Source organism: Garra rufa, chromosome 21 (assembly GCF_049309525.1).
Source record: "Garra rufa chromosome 21, GarRuf1.0, whole genome shotgun sequence".
Classification (NCBI taxonomy): Eukaryota; Metazoa; Chordata; class Actinopteri; order Cypriniformes; family Cyprinidae; genus Garra; species Garra rufa.
Genome location: NC_133381.1, coordinates 7,177,249 through 7,202,792, shown reverse-complemented (window position 1 = coordinate 7,202,792; position 25,544 = coordinate 7,177,249). Strand labels below are relative to the sequence as shown.

At 33.9% G+C, this 25,544-nt stretch overlaps 1 protein-coding gene across 1 annotated transcript in view; it reads right to left on the bottom strand.

Annotated features, from left to right (window-relative positions):
- LOC141296280 (A-kinase anchor protein 6-like) overlaps positions 1 to 25,544 on the bottom strand; it is a 137,238-nt gene that overhangs the window by 90,972 nt on the left and 20,722 nt on the right. Inside the window, exons 6-7 of the mRNA XM_073827543.1 lie at positions 16,443 to 16,539; positions 10,514 to 10,686 (exon numbers count right to left, since the gene is read on the bottom strand). Coding sequence (XP_073683644.1) covers positions 10,514 to 10,686; positions 16,443 to 16,539 — 270 coding nt within the window. The remainder of the gene's footprint in view (positions 1 to 10,513; positions 10,687 to 16,442; positions 16,540 to 25,544) is intronic.

Sequence of the window (25,544 nt, the reverse complement as noted above, 5' to 3'; positions counted from 1 at the left end):
GGATGAAAAAAGAAAACAAATTAAGTCACACTAGAGCAGTGTTTCAGCACGGGCCGGGGGTTTACAACTTCATACATGTCGACGGCTGATTGGAAAAACCTCACGTCGGCATGCATCCTTCATAAAAATAGAAATGACAATATTCCAGCGCATCTCCCGGTGAACTCTGAAATTAGGACGACAGTAAAAAGATGGACGCGGAAGAGGAAGCGCAACAAAGGCGGTTATGAGGTGCACATTTCACACAGCCACTTATTCAAGTCCTGCTAACAATATTCATTGCAAAACACGTTGCTCGTACATCTCATTTGGAAGAAAAAATTAATATGAATTAAACCTTGTCTGCATATTAATTCATATCATTTGTGTGATTAAATATTTGAAACTGTCTGCAAAAACTAGGCGCTATTAATTTTTTCATAAAACATTCATTTCAATTGTCAAAGTGCCGCTGGCGAAAGAAAGAGAGAGGAAAAAAACCACTTAAAGAGGTATGTCAATTTTAAGTCACTTCATGAATTACAGCTCGAGTGCTTTTGCATGCTAATATAAGCAGAGAGACCTGGAATAAATGACTACCTATTTGGGTCCTTGATTATTTTTCATTTCTCATGTAGAACTTGATAAACATTTTTATTTTTTTCAGAAGGGGTTGGATGAATATTAAGTCTTGCACAATTAACAGAAACTCTGTTAAACAAGCTCTCACGAGTCTCGGATAGATTTGCAAACATGTTTCACGGTTTCATTTTTAATATTATATCAGTAGTGTTTGCAAAAGCAGCCTTCACTAGAACTATTGCTCATACTTAGGTTTAGTGATTTTTTAAATTATTATTATTATTACAAGAAGTTTCTTATGCTCATTCATTTGGTCAAAAATACAGTAAAAGAAGACATATTGTGAAATATTATTACACTGTTTTCAATCTAATATTATAGGATGAACCATAATATTATTCATCATGAAGATAATGACATGTAAAAATGTGGGGGATAAAAATACCCTAAAATCAGAAGCAGCAATTCAATTATATGATGAAAATATTTCTAAATATATTGGAGAAAAAGGATTCCAGCTGAATAAAAGTAATTTCATAAAAAAAAATAATAATAATAAAATAAAATAAAACTACTGACCCCAAACTTTCAAAGAGTAACTTTTCAAATGTACTATATTTTCTTTAGAAAATATAATATAATATAATATTATATTATAAAAAACATAGTCAATATTGTAATCATTTTAGGTGAAATTTGTTATGCATCTAAAAAATTATACAAGAACCACGGCATGCATCTAATAGGATGAACATAAAATTACCGTCATGAAGATAACATGTAAACATGTTACCCCAAAATCAGAAGCAGCAATTAATTTATATTAACATAAAGAAAATTAGGCTTATATATTTCTTTTTATATTCTGGGATGAAAAGATTCTTAAATATATTGGAGAAAAAATGGATAATAGCTGAAAATAAAATAAAATAAAATAAACCTACTGACCTCAAACTTTTATATTATATTATAAAAACATAGTTAATATTTTAGTTATTTCAGGTGACAGAGAAAACAACCTCAGTATTTATTTTTTTAATAGTATAGGATAAACTATAATATAAAGCAACTAAGGCTTAAATTTTCTTTCTTTCTTTTTTCTTTTTTTTTTTAGTTTTGGGATGAAGATATTCCTAAATATAAAAATGCATCCTTGCTGAATAAAAATAATTTCTAAATAAATAAATAAATAAAAATCTTGCTGACCCCAAACTTTTAAACAGTGTTTGAACTTTTCAAATGTATTATATTATATTACATTATATTATATTGTAAAAAACATATTTTGATTACTTTAGGTAACACTGCCAATTTGTTATGCATCTTATGACTATACAACCTCAGTCTTTCCTTTTTTTAATATTACAGGATGAACCATAAATACTCCAGAAGCTACTAAGAAGAAAAACTAAACAAGACTTCTAGACCCAAACTTGCCTTCCACGTTAAAAATCTCCATTTACAGCACGTCAAACTTATAATGTCACACTGCGGCTAAATATACATCAAATCTTCAGAAGTCCATTTTAAATTCCCAATTTCTAAAGTAACGTCACATTTGGAGTGAACCCTACATTTAAAGTCTGCACTTCTAACACAGAGGTGTCCGGGCCTCCGCTCTCCTCCAAAACTTCGGCAGCCACTTCCTGTAATTTCATTTTCACCAGCAATAACCCCGGGTCACTTTTTAAGCATGGTGACTTTGATATACCTAAGACTGCTACATATGCATAGCTGGGTGGCGTAGTGTGGCATGGCTGCTTTTAACATATGCCAGCGAGCAGAACCCGGGCCCTCCTTCTCCCCCTCCTCCTCACTGTGCCGCGCTCAGCGCAGAGCAAGGGGTGAAATAACCGCCCCGGGGCAGACAAGCTGTCTCTAAGGAGTCTCCGATAAGAGTCCTGCCTGCCTTATACATACATACATATGACAGCGGAGGAATATGCCACAGACAGCTGGCAGGGACTACACTCTCTGCCCGGCCGCTGCGAGAGGGACGCAGATACTGCAAACTCTCCAGGCCATGGAGGAGGTCCCCAACAAGTCGATAAACCGGTAAAGGGGATGCGTGTGGAAATTCTGACCCAAAAAAATATGAGCAAATGTTAGAGCGGCGCAGCTCGCTTGTTAACCCCAGGGCCATTTTTACAAGCTTAGTTACAGGATTAGACTGGCTAGTGAGAAATAACATGGTCTAATCAGGGGCAGGGACTTTCAGGCTGTTTTCACACTTGGTTCGTTTAAGGTGTCTGAGGGAGCTTCGTGAGACTCCAAATGAACTCCAACCCCTTTAAAGTAAACCGAATTTAGATCAGCTCAAGTGTCTGCCTATTCAGTTCGCTTCAAATGCGCATTGTGAACACAAAGCTATTAGAACTATTCGAAATACACACAGATTTTCAGAGATCTTCTTTCAGTTTTAAGTGAAAATGAGGGCTTGGGGGGTTTCAATGCTTCATCAAAGTGAAAAAAACAATGAGAAGAATATATTACAGTATAAATGTTCTCTATTAAATCAGTTTACCGAGAAACAATTAAAATAAAATGAAAGCTAAAATAAAATCAAAATAAATTAAATTAAACAAACAAAAAAAAATCTATAAAAATAAAAAACACAAAATAAATTGGAAAGATCCAAGACCACTTTAACGGCCTGAATATGTGAATACAAAGTCTTAAAAAAAATCTAAAAATAAAAATTAAATATATTCGATATATATAAATATAAAAATACAAAATAAAATAAAATAAAAATACTTGTGTGGTTGAAAAAGTCCAGTTTTATAAAATAAATAAAATAAAAAATGACAATAAAAAATAATTTTAAATAAATAATAAACAATAAATTAATATAATAAAATAATAAAACACATAAAAAATAAAATAAAATAAAAAATAAAGAAAATACTTGTGGGGTTGAAAAAGTCCAGTTTAAAAATTACAATAAAAAATAATAAAAATAAACAATAAAAAAAAAAAAAAAAAAAAAAATAATGAAAATTTTTACAACCTGAGAGAGTACACACAGTGTCTTCAAAAAAATAAATAAATAAATAAAATAGGGGAGAGTGGGGACGGTTGCAACACTTTTTGCATTTCCTTTAGTTTCTCAGAGACTTTTTGTATTAGAAAGCCAAAATTTTAATACAATAAAGCTACTCACCCATATTGCTGCAACATGTGTACATATTATAATATAAGTACACTTTACACTTAAATAGACAAAGTGAAATGTTGCAACCTTCAATAAAATGTAATGAAATCATTCTTAAATATAATTTTGCAATTTCTTTATTTTATTTGCTCACAGTCACGGTCTTCAATAAGGTAAATTGGCTGTAAAAAAAACAACAAAGAATAGTAAATTAAAAACATTGTTAAGTAACAAGTAGATTTTTTACCTATTCACTTAAAAAAAGGAGAGATAACTAACTATTAAAGGAAAGTTGTAATTATAAAATTACAATTATGTAATGTTATGGCAAGCTTTTAAATCAATATTGTGGTAAGGGACAGCATGTTGGGGCGGTTTCAACAGTGTGCTGCAACTGTCGTCTACAGTGATAGCCGTGATAAAAATTGGTATATTAGCTTGACAACCTATCATTGGCACTCGCTAGCTATGCCTATTAGAAGCTAAGAACGCACTGATTAAAATGTTATGTTTTTACAATTCGTCACACAAACAACTTAGACACTATGACCAAAAATCTAATCTTTAAAAAAAATTACTTTTTTTACCAAGAAAATGATTTTGGGTAGAAGGAATGATCACATGTGACTGATTTCTTCCAGGAAGTATGAGGGGCCAATAAAGCATGCGCAGTACGAATATTATCACTGTTTCTTATTCCTGCTTGAAGAAATAAGCAATGTTGCAACTGCCACACGTTGCAACTGTCCCCACTCACACCACAAGTCAGAAAAAAGTCAGTTTTATGGCATTAGGGAGTATATACATAGTTTTTAAACATAAAATAAAATAGAATGAAATCAATTCAAAAATGAAATATGAAAAGAAACAAATAGAAAAAAATAAAATAATAATAAATAAATAAATAAATAAAATTAAATAATAAAATGCATTAAAAACAAAACAAAACAAATAAAATAAAATAAGTGAGACAGCTGATCACAAGTAAAATAGATCAATCCACTTTCACTTTCATAGCCTGGGTACAATGCAAATGCAAGTCCCTGGCCAAATTTTTACTTTCTGGTCCACTTAAAGGGGTTTCATTTTGTTTTTATAAATTAAAAAAACCCTGAAACACAACTTAAATATTTTACAACAGTTAGCTGTGCACTAACATGGAAAACAATACACCATTTCACACTGCTGTTCAACTACAAAACACCACTGCTTTTATTTACATTCACAATCCCACTGCTCTTTGACAGTCTGTTTAATCGAAATAACCAGATGCCAGGTGTCTATACAGGTAAAGCAGGGTTTAGTGCTCACGCATTTCATTCCCAAATAAGAACGAGTCAGAATGTACAGAATCCCTTTCTATAGGTGGATAAATCTCCTTAAGAAAAGAGCGAACATGTGTCACAGCCTGACATGGGATCAGAGTATTCCCACAGCGGATGTGACAGCACAAATGAACTCTTCACCGCACACACCTGGTCAACACACATCAAATATTACCCACGAATCCCCGCACATATGTAGGACATATGCAGTCGGCCTGCCGTCTATCCTCTCCTCTCCTCGCGTCTTGTGACATTTAGCCGATTTACAAAGTCACGTGTACCTCTCTGCAGATATGAAAGAACGTCTCCGTCTAGCAGGCGGATTTGAGCGTGACAATTTTCTCGTCTAAGAACCATGTTATTGAGAGTGGATTGTTGGTGTTTCATGCTGTTAATGATTGCCTCTCTGCCGCCTTTTGTCTGTGTGATGTTCCCCCTACAGTTTAATTAGAGGCGAATAACTAAACTAGACAGGATTCCCTCAGGATTGCCATTTGACCAGCATCCAGCCATGTTAAAACTTTATGGTCTCGAGAAAATAATTCAGACGGCACAATGCGACGGCAAGACGTGGGTGCGAGCATATGTTTGCAGCTATAATAACAAACCGTTATGGCTGTCGAGAGAGACGCGGCCTGCTTTGTACACACCTTAATGGCATTCTAGGGACAGACTTAGTGTCTGGGCGAGGCGGTATATATTACTCCTCTGACGGCACGCATTGCTCATTTGTGAGCCGTTTTTTAACCAAAGCAAATTAATGACCGCAAACGACACCTGTTGTGCTGAAGCATTAGGAATTAATAGCAAAGAGGGGGGCTTGTCATTGAAAAGAGCGCCTTGACAGCACTTTCCGAATATTGTTTAGTCAGTGAAACGCCGGGCTCAAAGTGATACGAATTCCCTGAACCTCCATTAAGATGAATCTATGGGCCATGTGGTGGCCTGAGACAGGCTCTTTAAAGCGTTTGAGTATTTGACCGGAGTCAAAGCACACTGTACCCTTCAGTAAAGTTAAACAGAGAAACTTTAACGTCTAAAGCCATTATAATATGTTGATATAGGCAGGTTTATACATGAAAACTTCAGTTTACCTTCATTTTTAGGCTTGAAAGAATATATGGATTATTTTCAATTCATTTTCATGACAATTTTCTTGACCTTTCCAGTTTTACTGACCTTTCCATCACCATTTGAGCTGACTAGATATGGATTTGAAAAATCATTTTATAGACATTGCACCCACAGTGTATACTGACTGCACAAATTCACTGATACCTCCAGATATTATATTATATTACAATTTAAAATAACTAATTTCTTTTTGAATATATTTAAAAAAAAAAAAATTCTGTAATGCAAAGCTGAAATATCAGCATCAAATTTACTCCAACCTTCAGTGTCACATTTCTTTCAGAAATCATTCTAATATGCTGATTTGCTGCTCAAATAATATAATAATAATAATAATTTATATATACTGTATTTACAGTTGAGTTTACATCCCCCTTTCAAAATCTGAAAAATGTTCATTATTTTACCAAAATAAGAGGGATTATACAAAATGCATTCTGTTGTTTATTTAGTACTGACCTGATAAGATATTTCACATAAAAGATGTTTACATATAGCCCACAAGAAAAATTATAGTGGAATTTATAAAAATTACCCCGTTCAAAAGTCTACATCCCCTTGATTCTTAATACTGTGTTGTTACCTGAATGATCCACAGCTACGTTTTTTTAAACAGTCAAACTGCCTGCACTTCTTTAGAAAAATCCTCCAGGTACCACAAATTCTTTGGTTTTTCAGCATTTTTGTGTATTTGAACCCTTTCCAACAATAACTGTATGATTTTGAGATCCATCTTTTCACTCTGAGGACAACTGAGGGACTCATATGCAACTTTTACAGAAGGTTTAAATGCTCACTGATGCTCCAGAAGGAAAAAACATGCATTAAGAGACGGGGGTGAAAACTTTTGAACAGAATGGAGATGTGTACATTTCTCTTATTTTGCTTAAATATCATATTTTTTCATTTAGTACTGCCCTTCAGAGGCTACAGAAGATAGTTACATGTTTCCCAGAAGACAAATTAAGCTAAATATACCCTTATCTTCAAATTCAAAAAGTTTTCACCCCCAGCTCTTAATGCATCATGTTTTCTTCTGAAGCATCAGTGAGCGTTTGAACCTTCTGTAATAGTTGCATATGAGTCCCTCAGTTATCCTCAGTGTGAAAAGATGGATCTCAAAATCATAGTCATTGTTGGAAAGGGTTCTGGATTTTTGATGAATAGAAAATTTGAATTTATTTGTTACATTATAAACGTTTTTACTGTCACCTCTGATCAATTGAATGCATCCTTGCTCCATTAGACAGTATATCAAATAATCTAATATAACTGAATGGTAGCCATATTAAAATCAACATGAGTAACACCTGCATTACATACAGTGTGAATCAGACTGAAGTTCCCATGGACCTGTATGCACAACCCCTGCCCTCAACCCAGAGGATCCGCCCTGATTCAGACAGAGAGAGATTTGTGGCTCCTTGTGTGACCTTCCCACAATCCTCTGGCCTGTCTCTAATTAGGCGATGCATCCGATCGTCATTAACAGCTCTCAGATAATGAATCACTCACCCCTCTCTCTCTTAATTCGCTGTAACCAAGCGGCTAATGGCTGTCAACGCTGACTGATCACACTGATTGTGGTGATTTCTAATTGCAACAAAACAATTTAAAAGCACTCCGATTATTTATGTCGGTGCCCACAAACTGGAAATAAGTAGGACCTTGTTCAGATTAGTTATGTTCAGAATACCACACCACCTACTGTTTTTGAAAGAAAGAAGTATGCAGTATGCAAGTTTTCTGTGTGCATAGAATTGGTCAAAATGAGCAATAGAAAACTACTGTATCAAAAAAACAGTCAAAAATAGCTCTGTGCAAAGTGATCCATTTCGATGGATGTCTCTTTAAATGATAATGAGCTACTGCTCACCCCTCCCATTCAATGTCCCCTTTAAACTACTTTACAATTCTATTCATCAGTTTTAACAGTAGTTTACAGTTTATATCTTTCTATAGTATGTAGAAAGCAGTATGCTACTATTACTAGTATACTGTACACTAAACTGTAAAAAAAACCTAACTGTTTGAACTTTTCAATTTGTTAGCCTGCTGACTTAAAATTAAAATGTTAAGTTACTTAATGTTAATTTAAGTGACAACTAATTTTAGTTGACTAAACTAAAAATTTTAAGGCAGTGGGGTAACTAATTATTTTAAGTGAAATATTACATTTAAACAAACATTTCAAAAGTATTTGACCTCACTATGCTAAGTTTAATTTAACAAGTGGTGTTCGGTTGTCATCTTTAGAAGCACAATTAATATTATAAAATAAATTAATATTATAAAATAAAATAAACTGAGTACAATGTTTACAATGTATTAATAATTTTGTGTGTGTGTGTGTGTGTGTGTGTGTGTGTGTGTGTGTGTGTGTGTGTGTGTGTGTGTGTGTGTGTGTGTGTGTGTGTGTGTGTGTGTGTGTGTGTGTGTGTGTGTAAATGACTTTGGACTTTTTTTAATCACTTCTTTATCGCTTTTTTAAAGATTTTTTAACGATAAGGTTCCATAAGCTAACATTACGTATCGTAATATTATAATATTACGATACAAATTAGATTAATAACCAAATGCATTGCTCATTAATAGTTCATGTTAATTAATGCATTTCCTAGTATTATCTAATAGGACCTTATTGTTAAGTATTACTAATTTTTTCACATTTTAGATTTTTACAAAAGCAGAAAGTAGTTCTCATCTATGATAGTATATTATTTGGAAACACTGTACAATAAGGTCCATTAGTGAACTACTTTATTTTTACATGAAATAAGAATGAACAATAGCATTTATTAATCTTAATGTTAATTTTACCATATACTAATGCATTATTAAAATCAAAAGTTTTGCTTGTTAACATTAGCTAATGAACTGTGAATTGACATGGAATTAACATGAACTAACAATGAACGACTGAATTTTCAAAAGTAAAAAGTCGTGACGTATTGTCAAGTATGGTGACCCATACTCGAAATTGGCCCTCTGCATTTAACCCATCCAAGTGCACACACACACAGCAGTGAGAAGTGAACAAACACACGCACACACACTGTGAACACACACCGGAGCAGTGGGCCCGGGGAGCAACTGGGGGTTCAGTGCCTTGCTCAAGGGCACTTCAGTCATGGTATTGAAGGTGGAAAGAGCGCTGTTCATTCACAATCCCCACCTTCAATTCCTGCCGGTGTGGGAATCGAACCGGCAACCTTTGGGTTACCAGCCCAACTCTCTCACCATTAGGCCACGGCTGCCCCCATTAACTAACATTAACTAACATTAACATTAACAAAGATGAATAAATATTATAATAAAGATGAATACTATAACAAAGATGAATAAATACTATAATAAATCCAGTGTTCATTGTTTTTTCATGTTAGTTAATGCATTAACATTAACTAATGGAACCTTATTGTAAAGTGCTAAACACTGCTATAGATTATTTTGCATATTTAACCCAATTTTGTGTAAATTCAGAGTGAAAACAGATATGTTTCAATGACTTCTGGTTCATACTGCACATTTTAGTAAATGCATATCATCTGGGTATTTTATGCACACAATATACAACAGAAATAGTAAAAATAGTAAGTTAGTATGCTATTCTGAACATAACCACTATTTGAGCAGCTAAAGAAGAAGGGAAAAGGCAGTCGAAAGACTGGCGTTCCTGTTTTCTGCAGATGAAGCAGAAGAGATTACAGAGGAGAGGAGAAAGGGAGATTGCGCCCTGGCGATGCTGAAGCTCCCGGGGGAAATCCAGCCGAGATCCCGCTGTTCCTAAAGCTGCTGTTGTCGCACACGCCACGCAGAAACACAAACACGCCTCGCAGTCCTTGCCAGACCTCGCTCTCAGGGCCCGGCACACAAACACGCCACCTAATTGGAGTGCAATTACCCAATCACAATTGACAATTAAACAATGAGAAATTGGTCTCCCAAATAACTATGTCTGCAATTACACATTAAGTGCGAAGTATAAATTGAGTCTAGCGCATTGCCTCCGAAGCATAATTGTATGTGTGTGTGTGTGTGTGTGTGTTTGTGCAACCTATCAAACGTCTCATGCTCATTTACGGACAGAAAATTCTCATTCGCATCACGCCGGTGGCGTGTCCCCTCCCTATTTCCTCCCTGAAAGGAATGTCTCACTGAAGAGCCTTTCCTGGAGCCGTTTCTTATGGAAATCTGCGGCGCTCCTCCGCCCTGTTTGTTTATTTTGCTGATCGAGCAGAGCATGGCCGTGGGCTACCTGAGAGCTGCAGACAGATGGAACGGTTCAGGCTGTGGATACGCGGCGCTAACGGGCTCGACGTGTCACGTTTGGCTGTACCTTGGGGCTGCCGTGATGACTGTGAGCCTCCCGCTCCTCCTCGTCCCTCTCGCTGGACAGGATGTGGGTTTTGATTACGTCCAGTGTGCGCAGCATCCAGTTGTGCTGACGGCGGATCTGTCTCTGCAGCTCCTGCCACTGGTGGGATATCATGTGGAGCATGTCCCGCAGTCCTGTGTGCACACAGAAAGACACACGGTAATACCAAAGTCCCTTTAAGACAAGTCATGTCACTCGGCGGCCATCTTTGAAATGCCTCTTGGGCATGCAAGTGCAGCTCATATCTCTTTGAATGGGGAAACATCAATTTCTCCAAAACTGTTCACCAAGCTTACGATTAAATTTCATATTTTAAATCTCCAAAGTTATCCAACAAGAACTGCCTCATAAATATGGTTCCTTGTGCTCCAATAGCGTTAAAAAAAACGCTTATTTTTCCGGCTAGATGAGCCAGTGCGCATGCACAGTACTGAGCGCACGTCTTAGAGCGCCGATTGTTTCTATAGCAACCGGGACTTCTAACGGCAGCTGCAGTGACGCGCTGACTTTACTAATCAACTATTGGCTCTTTCACTAAGAAGGCGGGGCTTCGCGGCCATAATGAACATTGCATTTTTCCCCATTCAAAACTACACGAGTGACATGTCTTGGGTATTCTATAGTCTTTGGTAATACTAACACATGCTATAAATGCAGTAACGTAGTGGTTAAAGTTTGGTAATCCAAAAACCTGAAAAAGACCTTCTAATTAGTACTTACTGCATTTAAGCATGAACTAAATACAAATAAAAGCTATTAATTAATACAAATGACCATTTTTAAATTTAGAGTTATGCATCATCCGAATAAATGTGACCCTGGACCACAAAACCAGTCTTAAGTCGCTGGGGTATATTTGTAGCAATAGCCAAAAATACATTGCATGGGTCAAAATTTTTGATTTTTCTTTTATGCCAAAAATTATTCAGAAATTAAGTAAAGTTCATGTTCCATGAAGATTTTTTGTAAAATTCCTACTGTAAACATATCAAAATGTAATTTTTGATTTGTAATATGCATTGTTAAGAACCTAATTTGGACAACTTTAAAGGTGATTTTCTCAGTCTTTTTGATTTTTTTGCATCCTCAGATTTCTGATTTCAAATAAATGTATCTCAGTCAAATATTGTCCTAATATATATAATATATTATAATATATATATATATAAATATATATATAAATATATATATATATATATATATATATATATATAAAATAATCAAAGGTCTGTTCCTGTAAAAGAATGTAGTACTTCATCTAAGCTAAATAAAATAAAAACTGTTAACTAATACAAACGGAACTAAGATAAAAAAAAATATATAGTAATAAATGGTACAAGCATGAAATCCAGCAAATTATATGCAAATAAACAAATCTTCATTATATAGTGTACATATTGTGTATATTCATTTTCATTCATTGAAATAAAATAAAGGTTAAATGAAATTAAAAAAATTAAATAAGTTGCCAGTGCAGCATTTCTTATTTTTGTTTAGTTTAGGTTAAAGTGCTTAAATAAAACCAATAAAAAAATAATAATAAAACTATACAATTAAAAATAATAATATAACTATATAAAAATATATATAGACTTTTTTTTAAAATACAAAATTAATAAAAGGAACTTAATTTGAAATAAAATGGAAATTATAAAAAAAATGAAAATATAAAATATTTAAAAACTACAACTCTGTCTGTAGTTCAAAACTTCTAGGTTCAAATCTGAAAAAAGGCCTGTTCCTGGAACAAAATGAACTACCATTTCAAGCATCAGCTAAATACACATGAAAACTATTAACATAAACGACACTAAAATACATAAAAATATTAGTAATATACAGTACAAGCATGAAAACCAGTAAACAGTATGAAAATAAACACACATCTTCATTACATACAGTACACACATATTCATACTTATTTCACTCATGCATATTCATACTTAGCATTTGTAAAAGAAAAGTAGTACGCATATTGTGCAAAGTATGCCAATTTTATGTATGCAACTCATCAAAATTTAGCATATGCAGACTGTATCATTTGGCAAAAGAATTGTTTATTCTGCTCAAGATTATTACAAATAAACAAAAAAATATTAACACTATTTCCATACATGGCAACACTTCATATTAGAGAACACATATTCACTATTAACTTTTAAGTTAGGTATTAAGTTTTCCCTCAACAAACGCCTAATTTGCTGCTTATTAATAGTAAGGTAGATAGATGTATATGTATAGGTGTTGGGTATAAGGATCTATAACATGGTCATGCAGAATAAGGCATTATTATGTGCTTTATAAGTACTAATAAACAGCCAATTTGCCAGTGATATGCATACTAATAAACACCTTAAAATAAAGTGTTATCACATACATAAATCAAAGCTTTTAAACATTTGTACTACTCCTGTTGTGCCTTAACCATGGTTTAAATAACTTAAAATGACTAAAATCACTCATATGTTATTGCTGTATTATAATTCAAGAGTTTGATTTGAAAAAAATGTAATATAGAAAGATTTCACTAGTGGTTTCAGCCTATTAGATGTCATTTTGTGTCCACACAGTACATCAAAAATCCTGTTTATCCTTTCATTTCAAGTCTGTAATTAGAAGCAAATCTCCTACCAACGTCCCACCTTGACCATCATTGTCCCGTATCTTAGCAACTCAGCAGACGGGCATCACTCCACAGGTACGAGCGGCGGCTTCCATCACAGAACGCCGTCGGCTGCGACGAGAGGCCTGATCCAGGCACAATGCGGGGTCACACTCCAGAAGCCCCACTTCCGCCTCGCCCGTATTTATCTTAATTTATGCTTTTTAATTACTTCGAACAAATAGGATTTGCAGACGGAGATGCTGATTGTGGCCGGTCGAGACGCAGCGGACACATGATGGGTTTCGAATATAGAAGCATCCCATAATACTGAGGGATTAAGCGAACGCTCGAGTCCTCATCAGATGCGAAAACACACGCGCGGTCCGGCTCGGGTCACCGCCGCCATCAAGTAGCGAGCAAATCAAACGCCTTGTTTTTTCCTCCCCATCTGTTGATTAGCGAGCGTAGAGGAAGATATTATCATTTAACTTGTTCAATATTTTATTTTTTACCAGAGGTTGGTTTTAATGATTTAGATGATGGTGGTGATTATGATAATGCCATGAGCGTTATTATTAGTGATGTGTTTGAGTTTAAGAGGGGAGAAGAAAGCGAAATGCGTCTGTTGGATCATTAAGGGTGAGTCGTGATAAATGGTTAAATCACAGCACATTAAAGGCTCATTAAAAACAACTGTAGGGGGATGTGCGTGTGTGGGACGGGCCGGCTGGACGGCGGGAACATCTCACTGTAGGGTTTAAGTGGGTGTTCTGCCCATTGGCTGACATTAGTGCTGCGCACATGTAGGCCTGGAAAAGTAGCTGTATTCACTATATACTGTTAGTGGCAGTGCATACTATTATTTGAAATGACTTATGCATTATTATGTGCATTAAGCTTAAGTATGCTATATGTTACATGTATTTCATTAAATAGCATCCAGTTATTATTTCAGAAATAGACATGTTTTCATTTTTTTGAGCCCAGTTTTGTGTAAAAACATTTACTTATGACTTGTTGGGCTGACAAAACTGTTCAAAAGTTTGGAATTAAGATGTTTTTTATTTATTTATTTTTAGGACACATTATATTGATTAAAAATGACAGTAAAGACATTTGTAATGTTACAAATGACTTATGTCATAAAAAATGCTCTTCTTCTGTACTTTCCTTTCATCAAAAATATTGAAAAAAATCATGGATTTCACAAAAATATTAGGTATTTTCCATTTTCTAAATTAATAATTGATAATAAAACAGCATATTAGAATGATTTGTGAAGGATCATGTGACACTGAGGACTGGAGAAATGATGCTGAAAATTCAGCTTAGGATCACAGGAATAAATTACATTTTAAAATATATTACAATAGAAAGTAGCTATTTTAAATTGTAATAATATTTCATAATATAATATAATGTAATATAATACATTTTAAAATATATTCAAATAGAAAACTGTTTACATTTCAAACTGCAATAATTTTCCAATTTATCTGCATTTTTTTATAAAAAATTTAATTGATGAAAAAATTGTTACTAATTAGTTAATTTCGGTTAATGTAATGTAATGTAATATAATATAATATAATATATTTTAAAATATATTTAAATATAATACAGTTTACATTTCAAACTGCAATAATTTCATAATTTTCATTTTTTTCAGCTTTTTAAAAAAAACTTAATTGATGAAAAAAGATTGTTAATAATCAGTTAATTTCAGTTAATATAATATAATACATTTTAAAATATATTCAAATATAAAATAGTTGTTTTTTTTCGGCATTTTTTAATTTAAAATTATTACTAATTAGTTAATTTCAGTTAATATAATAAAATACATTTTAAAATGATTTTTTTTATGAATTATAAATTTATGAAAAATGGTTACTAATTAGTTAATTTAATTAAGTATTTCAACAAATGCTGTTCCTTTGCACTTTCTATTTATTAAAAATTCCAAAGACATTTTTTCCAAAAAATAAATAAATAAATAACCGGCTGTTTTAGTAAGAAATGTTTCTTGAGCACCAAATCAGCATATTAGAATGTTTTCTGAAGCAGAAAAACATAAAATATATTAAAATAGAAATCAAATGCAGTCTCGACTATAAGAGACTTCCTTTAAAAACATTATACTGACCCAAAACATTTAAACAGAAGTGTATTTAAACCGCAGAATATGGTAAAAAGTTGATAATATGTCCTTATTAAAAATAAAATGCCCACTATTCCACTATTTACTTCACTTAAAGGGACAATTCATTTTGTCATTAATTACTTGCCCTCATGTCGTTCCAAACCAAGACCTTTGTTCATCTACAGAACACAAATTAAGATATTTTAAATGAAATCCGAGAGCTTTCTGGCCTTGCTTAGACAGCAACGCAAGTACAGCCATTACTTTTGTTTTATTTTCACACATAGTGATCTCGTAGCTTCATAAAATTACGGTTGAACCACTGATGTCATATGGACAATTTTATTAACGTCTTTACTAACTTTCTGGATCTTGAACATGGTAGTTGCATTTCTATCAGAAAGAGTCAGAAAGCTCTCGGATTTCATCAAGAATATCTTGAATTGTGTTCTGAAGATGAATGAGGATGAGTAATTAATGACAGAATTTTCAGTTTTGGGTGAACTATCCTGGTCCTAAAGACTCATAAGTGCACATTATTCCAAAGGAGAAAAGATAAAGTACAGAAGTGGCCCCTTTAAGAAGCTCCCTACGGAAGGTTGGGTTATAGTAAAGGTGCGAGCGTGCATGTTTGTGTTTGTATAGTTGGCAGGGAGTTGTCGTCACGCTGTGGCACCGCAGGACAGGGCTGTCGGGGCATTATAAGGAAGCGCTTCTGCCTCCGAGAGCCATCTGCATATTTAATGGTAGCCTGCTTTACCCAGCGGAGATGAGACATACCAGCGGGGAGGTCAGCTGAGTGGATTTGTGCATTTGCCGAGCACTCGGCGAGACTCTTCAGGTGAATAATCACAGATATTGTAGAGGAATGAGTGTCTGCAATGGCCTCTGACTCCTCAACCTGCTGTTCTTAATTCCCGCTCTCTTCATATACGGTTTTGGAAGCGCTCGGCCGGGCCGCCGCACCTGTCTCTCCGCTTTATCCCAGAACTCAATTCAGCAGGCCGCGCGCCATTTGTAATGTATGTGAAAAGGCGTGCGCTCGGCGCTTCAGAAGCGGTTACTTGAGGATTTATAAATTCTGAAGGTCACTATGTTAATACAAACATTAATAATAAATGTGTGGCTCGGCAGAACCGTACCTGATTTGTGGGAGGTGATGAGTTCCAGGAGCTGCCGTCCCTCCTCCAGCAGACTGTCTTTCAGAGCGCTGTGACTGTCCACGTTGAGTTTGAAACTCTACACACACGTGAACACAAAAACGACATGTCAGCGCAAGCGAAATAATCATAGTTCATTTTTTTTTACTCCTTCACACTTTCTGTCCTCTTCAGATTTCCCTCTTATCTTCCATTAGAACATCTTCACACACAAATGCACACAAAAAACGTCATCGTTCATCCACCAGGAGGATTGCATTGTTCAAAGGCTGCTCTTTCATAGCTCAAGAGACTTAATGCGTGAATCCAGGTTTAAATTTGCGACAATTTTTATTTTTAAAAGTTACTTTGCATAAAGGAAGTGAACCCTGTTTTAGGAGAATATTAACATTTCTGCATTGTTTTAATGAAAATTAAGCACATTTTCCCCTCAGAATTCTTCATTTAGACTCCTTAGATAATAAAGTAAACAATAAAATATTCTATTAAAAATCAGGAATAAAAAAACAGAAGGAAATATTATTAATAATAATCAATTAAAAACATTTAATATAACATGAAATAAGGCGAAAGAGATTTTAGATGTTAGATTTTTTGCTAATTATTACAGTATTTGGATGTAAAATGTAAAAGCTAAAGATAAAAGTCTCCAGTTGCTCTCCATTTATTAAAGAGATTGCAATGGAACACATGAATAATGAATATTTAATTGCCCATGGGGTGGGTTTTTTATGACTTATGAGTTTAAATGGCTTTCCTATTTTTGCTTTATTTAACAATCAACTTAGTCACAGATTTTCTCCTTTAAATTTGCTTGGAAAAAGCAAAGATGAAAAGTAATTAATAGTTAATAGTTCACATGCTGTAACAGTATAGAGCTATAAAAATCAGGAGAAAAAAATGATGAGTTCATACAGATCTGATCACAATTTGAGAGACGGTTGAGATTTTTTTTAGAAACCGAGAATCAGGAAACTTCATTTGCTAAAATTGTTGAGATCTCTTCAAAAAACTTAAGCAAACGTCTCAGTTTGTCTCAAAATCTCAAATCTCCAATTATTCTTAATGCAACCTAGGAGAAAAGGCTGAGATATCAAGGAGATCTCATTTGAGATGTTTCTTTTGTACAGGATTCAAATGAACAAATTAAACTAGTTTAATGAGTATTTAATTGCTCACAGGTTGCTGTTTAAAATGATTTTTGAAGGATCATGTGACACTGAAGACTGGAGTAATGATGCTGAAAATTCAGCTTTGCATCACAGGAATAAATTACAGTTTTAAATATATTCAAATAGAAAGTAGATATTTCAAACTGTAATAATATTTAATAATATTAATGTTTTTACTGTATTTTGCATGAAAATAAATGCAACCTTGGTAAGCAACATCTACAAATGAATTTGATTGGGAGAGAATTTGATGAGAAATTGTATTGATCAGATCATGATTTGAGACTGCTCAGATCTTTTCAGAAAACTTGAGCGAAACTTTTAAATTGCTCTCCAATTAATCTCAATGCAACCAAGAAGAAACGGGGTACATTTCATCAGTTTAATGAATATTCTGAATGCTCAAAGGTCGGTGTTTAGGATGATTTCTTAAATGATCAAATAAATGCAACCTTGGTGAGCCGAAACATTTTAAAAAATCATAATATTTCCAAACTTTTGCAAAGTACTGTACATCTACAAATTAATTTGAAAGATGATAAATATTTGAGTTCATGTTTATTGGGTTATAATTTGAGACACATCACATCAGTTTAATGAATATTTTGATTTTGTGAGTAACAGGTCACTGTTTAGAATGATTTCTGAAGAATTGACCTTAAGCACAGAGCGTTCTTTAGAACTTCCGCATAAAGATAAGCCAGCTCGTAAACTTCCGCTGAAGCTCATTTTATATGTGCTATATATTAGGTGGACACCCTTGAGACTCATCTACTGCCTCGTTCTTATCAGAAACTGAGAAAAATTATAATTGCACACATTATAAACAATGTTAACAGCATGAACATTTAGTTTCATATTATTTACCAACATATAATTTAAATGCAGAGCCTGGCAATCCTGTACTCTCCGTATCTGCATAGTTGTACATTTAAATGCTGACAGCTAAACACTATCATAACGTGTTTAGGTGAACGTTAGCTAGCTAGCTATACTTCTCTTCAAGGACATCTTAATCATATTCTTGATAATCAGTAACTTGCCTTCATAGTCATGAACACATTTTTAAAATCTTGCAGTATTTTAAAGCCTTTATTATTTTCTAGCTCTACAGCTGTGAAATAAAATTTACTTCAAGGACTCACTTTTCATTCATTAAAACGGCATCGGAAAAAATGACTTCACGGAAAACAACATCTTTTTTAGGCTAAAATAATATGGAATTACCCATATAACCAAAAGATGGCAGCAGAGGATTAATTATTATGCCGCTTCCATTTAAACTCCCTATATTTTTCAAGACATCTTGCTTTTCGATTTATTATAAAATTACTAGTATAATAAATTGTAGTTCTTTATATATATATAACCTTAAGTGTATATATATATATATATATATATATATATATATATAGCAAGTGCAGAAAGTCATTAAGCTCACACACAAACAGCCTATAAGGGTGAATTATTTAAATACTTATATATAGTTCACTACAAATACGTTAAATATTTATGGTATAAGAATTAAATAATGCACTCAATATGAATCGATAGGAATTTGAAATATTTCATATAATTTAATAACTACATCTTTTAAGTTTTATCTTGAACTGTAAAATCTATTAAATAGCCTATATTTAACCAACACAAACTTGTTACTGCTGTAGTTTTGTTACTCTGAATTTAGTCTGAATCATTTAAGCTCTGTTTTTTGACATCAGCTTGTCATATGTTTGGTCCGGTTATTACTGTCAATCATAGCAATGACTCGCGCATATTTAGCCGATTTACTCGCATATTTTTTTAAACTGGCATTTGTCATTCTTGAAACGGTATACAAGGACGTTTGGTCCTCTTAGACAAACAACACTTTTCATCGATTGTGAAAGGATTATGTAGAAAACGAACAAAGTACGCTCATATTACGGCACAGTACAGTTGACCGGAAATGATATAGCTGGCTTGTCTAAACAAGGAAGTAATTCGTGCATATGGTCAATTGTGTGACACTGAAGACTGGGGTAATGATGCTGAAAATACAGCTTTGCATTACAAGAATAAATTCCATTTTAAAATATATTCAAATAGAAAGTAGTTATTTCAAACTGTAATATTTCACAAATTTACTGGTTTTACTGTATTTTGGATTAAATAAATGCAACCTTGGTGAGCAAAAACATTTAAAAATGATATTTCCAAACTTTTGACAACTACTGTACATCTACAAATGAATTTGACTGGGAGAGAATTTGATGAGAAATTGTATTGATCAGATCATGATTTGAGACTGCTCAGATATTTTTAGAAAGCAAAAGTCTCAATTTGCTCTCCAATTAATCTCAATGCAACTAAGAAGAAATGGTACACATTAAATCAATTTTAATAAATATTTGATTGCTCACAGGTTGCCGTTTAGAATGATTTCTGAAGAATTATGTGACACTGAAAACTGGAGTGATGATGCAGAAAATTCAGCTTTGCATCACAGGAATAAATTACATTTTAAAATATATTCAAATAGAAAGTAATTATTTCAAACGGTAATAATATTTCACAATATTACTGATTTTACTGTATTTTGGACCAATAAATGCAACCTTGGTAAGACGAAACATTTAAAAATCATAATTTTTCCAAACTTTTCACAAGTAGTACTGTACATCTACAAATGAATTTGAATGGGAGAAAATTATTTGAGTTCAAAAGTCTCAATTTGCTCTCCAATTAATCTCAATGCAACCTAGAGATATTAAGGAGATCTCATTCTTTCCTAACGGGACATGTGAAATCAGTTTTCTTGAACTCCTCGTCCGGTTTCATCCCATTGAAACAAACACTCATAAGTCACATTAAGTGCTTCAGCAAGAATGTATATAATCTCCCGCTGCGCTGTCGACACACAACCTTTAAACACCCTTCACACACTCCTTGATCTCGAACGAGCATTATTCATACATCCTCAGAGGAATGAAGCCCATCTCTCTGTATTTGTCCGAGTCTATCCTGCCATCCGCGCCGCTGAATTATTAACAAACGACAGCCGTCCCTCTAATTCATCATCCGCGGCATAAACTAATATTCAAATGACGTTATAAAACTGAAGCCGTTTCTCCCACAGTCGCGCCCTCCAGAAAATGACCTCGGGACTAAGCAACCGCGCTCCCGTCTTTCTATTTCTGTCTTGAACCCACAATTCAGTGCGTGGCGCTCAGCGGCTCAAAGGATCCATCAGTCGGGTGCTTTCCAACTCTCAGTCATGTGTACGTCTCCCAACAGGCTGCCCATTTACTCTGATGTCTCTATTTCACCTTTTTTTTTCTTTCTCTCTAAACCCCCACCAAACACTGTTTTTCCCCCCTGCTCTCACCCTCCAGTGGGTGCGGCAGCGGTTGGGAGAAAAAAAACTTTCATGTTGATTGGTTTTGATAATACCCAGCGCTCTCGAACGGAGGGCTCTCCAATTGCTAAGTGTAATCAAAGAGTAGAGAGCATTATCCTGCGTCCGCTGAGGGATGTGCTTTTGAAGATGTGCGGAGGTTGACGGGTGGGAACGGGGGGGCGGTGGGCCGCGCTCCCACAGGGGGCCCGCGGTTGAGGCGCCTAGAGCCATCCTCACCTTCGATTCTCATCTCCTCAGATCTCCCTCTGCCCTGTTTCACGCCATTACCGACCGTTCTGATCTGACCAGCGGCACGGAGGGCAGCGGGAGCCGCCACGGCCCGTTTTCACCTTCAGCTGTCTGCCGGCCTGCCTGCCTGCCTGTCTGTCTGACAGCAAACCTGACAGAAAGATGCATCAACGTGAATACACGAGATCTGTTCTGTAAAGAGTTTCCATTCCGTCCTGCTGTCACAAATGTCTGTTCATGCATGTGGGCTAACATGCTACTCGTACTAATTTTGCATTGCATACTGTAAACTCTGAGCACAGATTTCTGTATGAACGGAATGGATTATGATTACACATTTTGAAAAACATAGTCGTGTATGACTCATGAGTCATGACTATATAATGCAATTCTAGTTTGTTGACATGCGTGACTTTTCTGAATTCAAAATTCAATCACAACTCTAACAGAACCCTTGTTTTTAATTTTAGAGTTACTACTATCATTATCTTTGGCAGCATTAGTGTTATTTGTTTATCACTGATATAATATTATAGTATTATAGTTTTTATTAATATTTCAAATTAGATTTTACTTTCATATTTTCTGCTTTCACTTTAATTTTAGTTACATTTTTAGTAATTACCTGACAATTGCAAGAAAATAAAGTCAGAATTGCGAGATAAAAACTTGCAATTCAGACTTTTTTCTCAGAACTGCAATATCAACTCACAATTGCGAGAAATAAAGTCAGAATTTGCAAGATAAAAAACGTGCAATTCTGATTTTTTTCTTGTTTTTCTCAGAATTGTGAGATATTAACACAATTGCAAGATAATATTTTAAATTAGATTTTACGTTCATGTTTTTTCTGCTTTCACTTTAATTCTAGTTACATTTTTAGTAATGATTTATAGTTTTATTTTATGTTAATTGTGTTGTTACCAATTTTATTATTTTTAGCATTTTTTTATATTCAATATTCATTTTTGTTTATTTAGTTATAGCTATTTTTAAGTACTTTTAGTACTTAAAGTTTTTTAATATTTGTGTTTTAATATTTATAATAATTGTGAGATATAAACAAACTCACAATTCAGATTTTGTCTCAGAATTGCATAATATAATCTCACAATTGCGAGAAATAAACTCAAAATTGCAAGATAAAAACTTGCGATTCAAATGTTTTTCTTAAAATTGTGAGATACAAACTCACAATTCTGAATTTTTTCTTGTATTATATTGTCTCGTATTTATATTTCACATTTTTTTCTTTTGACTTTTTCCTCAGAATTGCATGATATAAACTCAAAATTGCAAGATAAAAACTTGCGATTCAAATGTTTTTCTTAAAATTGTGAGATACAAACTCACAATTCTGACTTTTTTCTTCTATTATTTTGTATCTTGTATTTATTTCACAATTTTTTCTTTTGACTTTTTTCTCAGAATGATAAAATATAAACTAGCAATTGTGAGTTATAAAGTCCAATTTTGAGGGTAAAAAAAAAGACTGACATGTTCTCAGAGTTCATATGTCACATTTCTGACTTAACTTGCAATTGTGTTATAAAGTCAGAAATGCAAGTTAAAAACTCGCAATTCAGAGAAAAAAGTCAGAATTGCTAGTTTATGTTTTGCAATTCTGACTTTATAAATTGCAATTGTGAGTTTATATCACACACACACACACACAAAAAGTTAAGATAAAAAGTTACAATTACCATTTTTACTTTTTTCTATTCAGTGGAAACAGACTTCCACAACTTTAATAACCCTTATTATCTATTTATAATATATTTAGCATTGTAGTTCCATTTTGTGTAAAAAAAAAAAAAAAAAAAGATATTTCCAGTCCGACAAAATAATAATACATCATTCTGGAAATGTAAGGTCAAAATGAGTCCACAGCATTATGGGACACATTATGGGATATAGTATTCCATGCAGTGTGCTGTGGTTGTATAGTGCCCATTTTGGCAAATGTAAGCAGGTCCCTTGGGCATTCTGTGCATCCGGAAAATGCATACTTTGAACACTATACATATTAAATCCTGACATAGTAGTATGTACCAAACATAGGCTTACAAATGTTGATCGCTGCACACACAGTGTAAAATCTGACATACAATATAATAGTCAGATAAACCTAATTTCTTGAAATGGAACTGTTTTTTGAAACTTTAGGCAAAATCTTAAAAAACTAAAAAAAAGTTTTTGATGAGTATTATATTTATCAGGCTTTTATGGATCATTAAGTATGATATAGGAAAACACTGGAGGAAAAATCACCTCAATTTTATTCATGTGCTCAAATTAGTTTAGTGTAGTTGCTGATATTGCCAAAAAAAGTGAGATAAAATACTTGCAATATTAATCAATGAGATCTTCCGGTATAACAGACTGCTTAAAATGCATACAAATTAACTTGTCACTCTATAGCATCTAATATTAATGTTTTAGATTATATTTAAATGCTTAGTTTTATGATCAAAGCTACAGTTTGTATTGTGGGCAGCGATGATTAAGAGATGAACAAATAAATGCTCCTCTAAAGCCTGATGGATCATAGTTGACATTTTAACATGATTTCTCTAAAAACAATCAAGTAAACATAAGTTGCTTCAGTCCAGACTTTCAGACTTCTCAGAAAAAAGACTCATGAAACACAAACTGGGACACAAAAAAGCCTTTTACTTACTAAAACAAAAAGTATAGATTAGGGATGCACCGAATGTTCGGCAACCAAACTTATTCGGCTGGAAAAAGTGAATAAGTGAAAAAGCGAATTAATTATACCGAACAATGACGTGACGTGATCAAATAGAGGCATGCACTAATGCAGCAAACATGTGGGCAGTGTGGAAGCATTTAAAACTGTCAGAGAAAGACAAAAATCATTACAAGCACGAAACTGTTTAGTATCACATCGCATGTCTTCCATGAGAAGAGAAAGGAGTGGTTGTTGCTGGTTACTGTATGAGGACTGAAATCTCTAAATGGCCTTAAACCATTAGTAAATAAACTACAGAAAATTATTTTGTCTAATACACGCACAAATTGTATTTATTCTTAAGGCTTAAGCCATGTATGTGAAACCAGGGGCATACCTCACAATTGCAAGAAATAAAGATAGAATTGCAAGATTTTTTTTTTTGTAAATATGAGTTTATCTCGAAATTCTGACTCAGAATTATGAGATATAAACACAATTGCAAGATAAAAACTCTTTTTCAATTCTGACTTTTTTCTCAGAATGGCATGATATAAAATTCAAATTGTGAGAAATAAATTCAGAATTGCAAGATAAAAACTCACAATTCTGAAATTTTTTCTTGTAAATATGAGTTTATCTTGCAATTCAGAGTTTTTCTCGCAATTCTGACTTTTTTCTAAAGAGAAAGGGGTGGTTGTTGCTGGTTACTGTATGATGACTAAAATCGCAAAATGGCCTTAAACCATTAATAAATAAACTACAGAATGTTATTTTGTCTAATACACGCACAAATTGTATTCATTCTGACAGTGCTGCATGAGCTCCTTAGCCAGGGTTCAAAGTCTAAAGCGCGAGCAAAATCTGTGCTGAATGAGAAGCATTCATAAATCTGCTGCTGTCAGAAAAAAGTAGTACTGAGGTCTTCTTGCGGGTTTCCACCAAACTAAAGGTCAACATTCATAAATGTTAGCATTGTAATTTTACTGTTGTTCTGTAAAATAAAATAAAAAAGTAAGACAAAAATAATCATAACAATCATTACAACAGCTCTATTAATACATTCTAACATTCTCCTTCGCTCAGCAAGGCTGCATTTATATTACATTAAAAACACATGCCTGATTCAATATTCAAATATTGGCTATTTAATTTATGCAATGGTAAAGAAAATCGGCAAAATACATGGGGGAAAAAAAACAAACAAACAAACAAAAAAAACTTTTTTTGTTGTTGTTTAATTTTGTTCGGCTTCGGCTTCGGCTTCAGCCAAGAATTTTCATTTCGATGCATCCCTAGTATAGACTATCAATCAGAGGACAGAAGCATGTAGTAGATTGTGTATAACAGTTTTTTTTTTTTTTTTAGCAAAGTCTTGACCATGTTGATCATTTTGAGGACTTACACAAGCAGCCTGATTTTTAAAATGTCTGAAAGCACTTATCATGTACAAGTAAACAAGCCCTAAGTCTAGTGACTTAGAAAGCACAGAAATGGCCGTCATACGTGGTAAATGGATGGTGTGGTGTCTGAGGCCGTCTGAGGCCGAGACGCTCTCTCTCCCTCAACTTTGTGCCATCAGAAAGCGCGAG